Consider the following 9,535-nt stretch of genomic DNA (forward strand, 5'->3'; position numbering starts at 1 on the left):
CGAGGATTATCCGTGGTCATGCCTTCTCTTGATTTTCTCTTCACAGATGAGATGGTGAAACTGTAGGTTTTTGGGCTACACGGCAGCATCTGAGTTGCGGCCTACCTTGAGGAAGAGCAAAATAAATACAAGCATATCTGGTCTCTTTTTACAAGAAACAATATCAGCATAACACTGGCAGCAAAGAGCAAGCAGAGTGGGGAGTCTTAAAGCATGCCTTGTCGCGTGGAGATGTCAGGATGACGAATTGTGACTACAAATCACTGCAGAGGTGTACGCATTCTTTTCCCAATGTGATGTTGATGTCTCCTTAACTGATTTTAATCATGGCCCTCAGATGAGCCGAACCCACCCCACCCAGTCCCCTTTTGTATGACATATCATGTAAATGCATGCAAAATAATTACGCAATAGGATACCCAGAATAGACATCTTCTGTTGTTATCCCTCGTGTGGCTTTTGTTTTGCATCCCAAAAGTTTTTTTTTTTATAGAGTCATCCTTATATAAATAATATAAATATAGATATAAAATGTGTGTGTGTGTGTGTATATATATATATATATATATATATATATATATATATATATATATATATATATATATATATATATATATATATATATATATATATATATATACACGCACACACATAAATACATACATATATACGTATATATGTGTGTCGTTTTTCCTCTTGAACATTTGTACAGCATATCATGTTCATTTAATGTTTGATTTTGTGACAAGTCCACTTTTAATAGAACTTTTATTGTGAAGCGAGGGCTTCAGTGACTGGCAGTATTTAAAATTTAATGGAGAGTGAATACAGAAAATGTGTGTTTATCAAACTAAATATCAATGGTATGTGTACAACCTTAATTTCCTTTTGAGAGTAACTTAGAGTGTCTTGTATATGTTGCAGTATGAGTGTTCAAATGATAGGAAATCTGTTAAAAAAAAAAAAAAAAAAAAGATATTTTTTTTTAACATTTCCTAATTTAATTATTTTTATTTTGTATTTTTCTTTGACTATATAGCATGGCTATAATCCTATGCAAAATGTATCCTTGAATAGATTAAATGGAGGGCAGTTTGTTTTAATCAGTCAAGCTTTAATATCGTGGGATCCCTTGGACGCTGGCATAGCGACATTAACTGCTGTAGCTGCATGACTCCTCCCTTCAATACAATGTATGATGATGTGTGTTGCGCTGGGAAATGGACCTGAATTGATGTGTGAACAGAGGGACCAGAGTATATAGCCACGATCAAACATATGAATAAGACCAATATTTTTTTTCTGAATAAAAAAGAAAAAAAAAAATCCAAACGGAATTGGAGTTTTGTTAAAGCCGTGTTAATCTAATCAACAATCTGAAATGTCCTAAGTACTAATGCACAACGGTCACGCTGTTGACATTGGCAGCGCAAAGCGAGTGAACTCCTACGTAGGGAACGGCGTGGGAAAAACAGCAAACAAACACAAAAGCGCAGCGCTGACTTGACCTCTTCTCTGCCTTCAGTTGTCAATGATGATTCACTCTTCGAGTATTTTCCTCAGCTCGCCTTCCACCTGCTCCACCAAAGCGGGGAAGCTGGGATCCAACAGACAAACGCGCACGAAGGCGGCCAGGTCTCTGGGTTCTGAAGATGCGTGACGGTGCAGCCCAGGCAGCACCAGAGGCGTCTCTCCCAAGAGGTTCTAATGAAATTCAAGAGCTTATATCAGTATAACAGGTCCCCGAAAACCTCATTTGAGGCAAATCCTCCAAATGATCATCAGACGTTGACACCATGTCCTGCCCACAAGAGATGGCGTAGGCATCATTTTTTTTAAATTAGCGTAACCCATCTGTCTAGGATACCGTATCTTCTACTTGATTGGGGCGAATTCTATGGGGAGAAATTCTTTGAAATTTTGATTTTCACGTGTTTTTGAGATCCACAAACATATGCGCGTTATTCACGTGCGTGAGCACTTATTATTTGTAAATATTCAATTCTGCATGTGAATTGTTGAATGTGCGGTTGTAGATCAGTCGGCACGTGCATTCACGCATTTGTTTTTGGGACAAACGTCACCCCGTTTAAAGATTTCACACATGTGGAAAGGCCATCCATCCGTCCGCTAGAAGACAACGTTGCAGTCTCCGCTGAACGGAACGAACCATCTCTCGTTTCTTGTTTAAAAATTGGAATTTGACAAACGGACAATGAGCTTTCATCTGATCTTCCATTATGTTTATTTAATGCAAGTCGGGAAACAAAATACAACCGTAATTTGTTTCCCTAGATCTTGTGAGAAATGAGAGATGGCAAAAAAAAAATCAGTTTTACTTTATTTACATTTTTTTAAAGGCCATACTGGCCAGCCCATCCTGTAGTTGGCTATTAGGCAGCTGAAGATGACTTATATAAAATACCTGGGCAAGACGCTTGATGGACAGTGATCCACGGACAACCTCTGGTTCGACTCCGGCCGCCTCACCCTGCTGCGCACACGGCTTCAAACACAAAACGAAATGAAAAGGATGTGACCAGACTCAGCACGACGCTCCAGAAGTAGAGAGTCCAATCAATTGGCTTCATTACTAATTGAAAAATATCCCACTCTGGCCACCCCTTTTCCAAACTCTTTCATCTGCGCTGGGAACTCCTCTGGTGTGTCTGTTCACCAAAAGGTCACATTCCACTCTGTTGGCATGATGCGCATCTTTATGTCTCATCCCCTCACGTGGAATTATCTTACAACCCAGCATTAGATCGAAATACATTTAAAATATTAAAACAATTACAGTCAAGGTGTTCCAAAATAAAACCAATATCTACTAAAAGTCTTACTGTGTCAATGTGATTTAGGATCTTATTTTTTTTTTAGCACTGGGTTTTGCATGTTATCTTCACGTTGGCAAGGTCAATATTAGTAATCAGGAAATAAAATATCTCAATAGTAGCTCATGGTTCACTTTTAATAAATATAAGGTGGCAGTTAGGCGAGACAGTCAAGACCAGACTGCATCAGTCTCTCAAGCTGCTGGAAGCAATGTGACCTCTAAAGCTGACAGTATTGTAAATAGCGCCATCTGGTGTCCGAGTCCATGAAACTGACCTAGATGAGGCAATCCTGATAAATTAGCTGTCAGATACGGTCCCCATAGTATCACCACTAGGAGACATCCAGTTTGCGTCAGTATTTTACTATTTCAAAATCATTGTTTGAAAAAACAAAAATGATTACAAATGCATTCACCACAAAATGAATATGATCAGAAATCTAATTAGAATGCATCAAAAGCAAACCCATTGTGCTTGGTTTACAACCGAGCATCTGAGTCGTCCATCCCTAACCTAAGCTAAAACAATAATCAAGTGCTAATTAGAGTAAAAATTTGAATGGGTAATACTTCTAGGCTATAAATACAGCATAAGAGAATCAAATGAAAAACAGCAAGTACGGCGGAAACTGAGCGTGCCTTCTTGTGCTGCATGAGCACATATTCTTACTACATGAGGAGTTCATAACCTCAAAATAGGTTGGGACCATCGTAAACCAGCTTATGAGCAGTTTGAAGTAAGTGCAGTGGTACCACCAAGGCGCAACACCTTAAAGACCATTTGATGTTTGACACGCATTTTCAGGAAAATATGCCTTGGAATGTTTTGAAATGTTTTGAAAAAAAAAATAAATAATGCATGACTCATTAGACCACAGCATCAAGGCATTAAGTCATTCACTGCCAGACATTTTCAGACCCTCTTTTACCCTAATGTTTGAAAAAAAAAATTGAAAACAATATAAATAAATTCCTGGGATTGAATGGCTGGACTGTGAAAAGACAAGTAAATTCATCAATGGAAGTGAATGAGTTAACTGCATGGGTGTTTTACTTCTTCACTTGGCTGGTTTTTTTTTTCCTGGAGACAAGAAAAGACGAATACCCCTCTGAAGTACAGTAAGCAGGCTCAATAAAAGATGCAAAGAGTCCAGCGATGTCTGAGTACTTTTGTCCAGCGTTAACAAGTGTCTCAATGTCCTGTTAGTTGCAAATTTTGGCCATTAGTCATGCGGATGACGAAGCCATGTCTGAGGCCATGTCCTTTTTATGTGAACAAAAGGACTCTTTGATTTGGATCTTGTGTGACTGGTGCCGTGCATTTGAGAGCTTACATGAGCAATTGATTGGGCAACAGGGTGTACGAGTGGTTAACACGTCAGCCGCACAGATCAGAACCTGCTTGTTGCATGCATTTTCTCCGGGTACATGCACGCTGATACTTGTATGACAATGAATGAGCTTACTTCAAACAGTGTCTGTACGGTTTGATTATGGCCACAGTTTGGACTGTCAATATTGATCTGAATGGGAAATGTTGAACCGAAAGTCAACCATATCACATGGAAGTGATTGGATACAACATTTGAGGAACCGCTGCACAATTACACTGGTCAACACATTTTTACAAAATGTTTCCATCAGAAATGCAAATAAAATCTCCTAGATGATTTTTTTGTGCTGATTCCGAATTTGCTTGCCCTTGTTTTTTTCTCTAGCACATCAGGTTTAATATGAATAGAATTAGACAATAATATGTAATAAATTCAGTAATATTTCATAACTTGAACAACAGGCGTAATTTTTTTTTTCTTCATAGCTATAAATGACAACGCATGGTCAAATCCATATTGCGCCAGCTTTTATAGATGAAACTTAAAAACCCAAAAATGTAAATATCTCAAAAACCTGATGCGCTCGAAAAAAGAAAAAAGTCAAGGCATTTATTTTTTTCTTTTTTTTTTTTTTTTTTTTTAAATCAGCACCAAAAATACGTTTGGGGACCCATACAGTCATCTCTGATTAAAATCTGCTGTTGACCAGTGTTATTACAAAAATGTTGTTTCATTTTTTTTAATTAAATAAATTGCAAAATGGGTCACCTGTGTCGCCGGGGCAGGGACATCGGTGGGGGGCTGATTATTTGGCGGCAGGGCATCATCTAGAGTGTTGACAGGCAGATACTCCCGGAGCTTTTCTGCGGCACTTGAGCACTCTTTGATAGCCTGCGCCTTGTTCCTGCCGTCAAACTGCATCCTGATCACGCGGCCCGATCCCTGGGGACACGCGTTCAATCTCGCCGCTGTCAATCTCAGCCGAGACGTGAATAATCGCTTTGTTATTTGTTTGTCGCCTTTTTGAAATCAGCATCTCAGTAGAACTTTCTTTTTTTTTTTTAATAGATCATAAGGCAAAAAAACAAATGTCAAGGGCGATAACTGACAGGCACTAAAATAAAAACACATTTTTATGGGCGCCACAAGTCAAAAAGCTCACCTTGACAGTATTGCGAAGCAGCAGGTTGTCCGATTTCTGGTGGACTTTAAGAACATCGCTGGCACTAATCAAAGGAATCGAATCCTGCAACAGTAAAAATGGGAAATTTGGATCACGCATGGAAATGAGCTTTCTGCTAAATCTGGTGCAAGCATCACTTCATGTATTTTTATATTTATTAATATATGCAAACATTGCCCATAACCTAAAAAACAACAACGACAACAAAAACTTTATAATATCCATTCTGAAGTAAACAAAACACATCTTATTTGATGTGCTCCGGTCAAGTGATTACTGTTACTTAAGTTTGTCAGCAGGGGTCTCCATTTTCTCAGTTACTTTTGAGGACATTGTTGGCTCCAAATTGAAGTTTATTGTTGACAGGTAGTATTCTGAATACATTTACTTTGAGAGACGGTACACCATGGGCAGCACTGTGGGCCTAGAGTTGAGTACTTTTGCCTCACAGATCTGAGGTTCTGGATTCCAATCTTACCTTGGACCCTTCCGTGTGGAGCGTGCACGCTTGAGTGAGTTTTCTCCTACTACTCTGGCTTCCTCCCACATTACAAAAACACACATTTGAGGTTCATTGAGGACCCTGTATTGTCCATAAATGGGGGTGGGAATGTTTGTCTGTATATATCCTGCGATTGGCTGCATGGCAAACAGTCCAAGGTGTACCTCGCCTCTAAGCCAAAGTCAGATCGGATCGGCTCCAGGTCATCTGCGACCCTAATGAGGACAAGCACTGTAGAAAACGGATGGATGGTGGAATATTTTATCTCGGGAGAAATTAACGCAGTGTTTTAGTGTCGGTCCAACTAATTGAAAAGTGTTGAATGTAAAAATCCAAAGGGTAACTATACATTCTAATATACCTGAGATGAGATAGAGACAGACAATGTAATGATTTACTATGCTGACAGTGCTAACACATGGTTTGAGGGTGCACTGAGGCGTTAGTTAAACTGTCGAATCAGATTAAATTGTTTATTTAATTGGAGAGAAGGAAGCATTTGGCTATATTTCCTTAAAGAGGCCTGAGGAAAATAAATTGGAGAGCAGCATTTGGCTACATTTCCTTAAAGGAGCCTGAGGAAAATACATTGTCAATTAATGGATTCATTATTATTATTTTATTTTATTTTTTTTAATCAAGCACTGCACTTTTCCACATTTCCCCTCCCCTACTGTTCCTCACATATAATGATTTTTTAAATCAGTTTAATCATTTAACTGTAGAATAGATTTGAAAATTCTGCTACTGGTCAATAAATCACTGAATAGTTTGGGTCTTGAATACATTCAAGAAATGCTGATTGAATATAAACCCCGTCGGGCTCTGAGATCTGCCGACTTGGGACAATTAGTGGAGCCCAGAGTTCTAAGTACACATGGTGAAGCTGAATTTAGCTGTTATGCTGCACAAAAATAGAAGAAGCTGCCAACAGAAGCGAAGTCAGCCCCGAGTGTAAATGCTTTAAAATCCAGGTTCAAAACGTTGCTTTTTTTTCCTCCTGCCTTTAATTAAGGTCCTCTTAACAATTTTATTTTGCCTTTTACTTATTTTAGAAATCCACTTGCATTTCTTTACTTTTAAATGTTTTTGAAGTTTCCTGTTAAAGTGGTCAAATGGTGTCAATGTACGTTTTGGTAATTTTCGTAAGATACTTTTGTTGTCTCTGCTTTGCTTCTGAATGTTGTCAACTGTTGTGTTTGTAAATGCTTGCAGGTGTGGTGTCTTTGCATGTCTGAAGCACATTGAGTTGCACTGTGCATGGAATCTGCTCTATAAATAAAAGTGCCTTGCCTAGCCTAAAAATCTGCAGCTGTGAATGTGAATGTCTGACGACCCACCCGTGCAAGGTGTACCCCGGATTTCGATCGATGTCAGCCGGGGTAGGATCCAGTTCACCAGAGACCCTAATAAGGGCTATACAAAATCCTATAGCGGTATGAATGCTTCCAGACGCCATTAATCATCAATCACTTCCACAATGTCAGATTAATTGATTAATATACCCACCCCCAAGTAAAAAGGAATCTTTGCCACTTTTGTAGAGTTCCAGAGTCAAGCCACCTTAAAGGCTGTCCTGATTTTATTCTGCTGACGACGCGTCTACAGCAGGTGCTCTGAAGGCCATAACTAACATCACACTATTCTTTCAAATACAGAAAATGACAGTTGACAGCATCTTTTCCCGCCTAGCCTTATCGTGTGGCCTGTAGGTCCTCCTAAGCTCTATTTGAAACTTCCCTGAGCGCTTACGGAACCAATCTATAATACAACGCTCTAACTTCCTGGGCAAAAGCTGGTCGCAGTCTGCCCGGAATATCAGGCTGACTGCTGAACGCATCTGCGACTCAAGATACGGACCATTTACTTATTTTCTTTGTTGTCCAAAGGCAATGATTTTTGTAATTTATTTATTTTTATTTCAAAACACAATGGTCAGAGATATACAGTGGAACATCTGAGGTCTGAAAATAAGATTGTGAATACTGGTCTTTAAATTGTTCAAATTGCAAATAAAAATATGCCATTAAAATGAAAATACTCTGAACAGGCAATGTTTGGATAAAAATCATCATATTGTCAATATTCACTGCCATTGAGGTGTAAAAATAATCTCAGTTCTAAAACGATCCGGTCCATTTTCTTTCGCCAACAGCAGGACACAGAGAGAGAAACAATCGTTCACACTCACATTCACGGCACGCTGCTGGCCAGTTTTAGGAGGAATCCAGAGGACCTGGAGAAAAGCCACCCAGGAACGGGGAACAAAACTCCACACAGTAAAGCCGGAGCTAACATTTCATCCCACACTTCCGAACTTCGGCGTAGATGTGCGAACCGCTACTCAATTGGTGTTCCGTGAGATTTTTCCAAGTGAAATGTGTGCCTTGGTTCAATAAAGGTTGGCAAACCCTGCTTTGGAAGCTCACTGAGCTGAAGTCTTATGAGACATTTAAACGTTTGACTTCCACTATATTTTTACGACTACCTTAATAAACAAAAATGTGAATTTTTATGACTGCCACAAAATAGCCACCACCTATTTTTTTTGTTCAATCTTGCTGTAATTTATTTGCAGATGATAAACTTACATATCTCCCAACCGGGCACATCATTTGGAAAGCGACATTACTAATTAATCGCAACGTTATTAAATGTTGCAATCTATAATAATGCGGGCAATCTACAGTATGATAACAAGTGTGACACGCTCTAAATTGCCAGAATCGCGAGCATGACATTTGCAGATGCAGCCCGGCCGTAATTTATTTGGTGAATTACAGAGCAGAGAGTGGAGGTATGTGGCAAGCAGTTTCATGGATGAGCACGTTCCACAGTCAAATGTGCGCATGTGGAACATCGGAATTAATTGCTGCACTGCGACAGATTTGACTATGGCAATGTTCACGTATTCGCGAGACCCAGATTAACGTCCAAGGAAGTCACGAGCAGCCGGAAACTTTCACCACCTCCTTTTTTCCCCCAGTTTTTGCCTCACCGCTAACGGGCTCTGGAAGTCCTCCCTCAGCTTCAGAAAACAGGACAACCGTGATTGGTTGTTACCTGAGCACTGAGCAGTTGTGATGTCATTTTCATTAGACAGAAGTGACAAAATGGCCGCCTCCAGAGATGGCTCAAAACGGGGTGGATTAACTCTTATTCCACAAACGCTCTATTAATCAGAATGCCTTGTTTCAACTCGTGGGCTTGCATAGAACATATTCTTGAAAAAAATAGGTTTGGGTTGACTTGCCCTTTAAGTGCATTGCCAAAATAGTGGAGAATGTGCTCAGAATTTGTCATGGAGCTCGACAAAAAGGTTTAAACATGTTTTTTATTCTATTCTATTTCATTCATTATAGTTATTTTGTATACATTGATGCTACTGTTGATTTATCACTCAGACATTAAAATAAAAAGAAACAATGGCGTGATCATGCTCGAGAATCTAATCCGCGACAACCTATCATGGCTGCAAAATTCGAAGCTTGTGTGTGCTTGTTTATGATGGCAATGCATGTCCGTGAAAACGGGACTGACAAGACAAGACGTGTAAAGTATCAGCAGCATCCCAAGAATAAGGGCCAAGCGATATGGATTTTTAGGGGGTCAGGCTGATTCCGATACTTGGAAGAATAAAATTCTGATAACCGATTAATCGTCTGATTTTTGGTCCCTTA

General features: G+C 39.4%; 2 protein-coding genes across 3 annotated transcripts in view; one reads left to right on the forward strand and one right to left on the reverse strand.

The window, feature by feature from the left end:
* Nucleotides 1-2,311, forward strand: part of nptnb (neuroplastin b) — a 30,529-nt gene extending 28,218 nt beyond the window's left edge. Inside the window, exon 9 of the mRNA XM_086027002.1 lies at nt 47-2,311. The gene's annotated coding sequence lies outside the window, so the exon portion shown is untranslated. The remainder of the gene's footprint in view (nt 1-46) is intronic.
* rec114 (REC114 meiotic recombination protein) overlaps nt 1,094-9,535 on the reverse strand; it is an 11,438-nt gene continuing 2,996 nt past the window's right edge. The window contains exons 3-6 of one of the 2 annotated variants that reach the window (XM_086027009.1): nt 5,333-5,416; nt 4,939-5,112; nt 2,426-2,506; nt 1,094-1,704 (exon numbers count right to left, since the gene is read on the reverse strand). In XM_086027009.1, the coding sequence (XP_085883135.1) occupies nt 1,540-1,704; nt 2,426-2,506; nt 4,939-5,112; nt 5,333-5,416 (504 nt within the window). In that variant the 3' untranslated portion in view covers nt 1,094-1,539. Of the gene's footprint in view, nt 1,705-2,425; nt 2,507-4,204; nt 4,360-4,938; nt 5,113-5,332; nt 5,417-9,535 lie in introns of those variants that run through there. The other variant, XM_086027010.1, reaches the window with a different exon arrangement.

Source organism: Filicampus tigris, chromosome 3 (assembly GCF_054856515.1).
Source record: "Filicampus tigris isolate MCC_2025a chromosome 3, RoL_Ftig_1.0, whole genome shotgun sequence".
In the NCBI taxonomy this organism is placed as follows: domain Eukaryota; kingdom Metazoa; phylum Chordata; class Actinopteri; order Syngnathiformes; family Syngnathidae; genus Filicampus; species Filicampus tigris.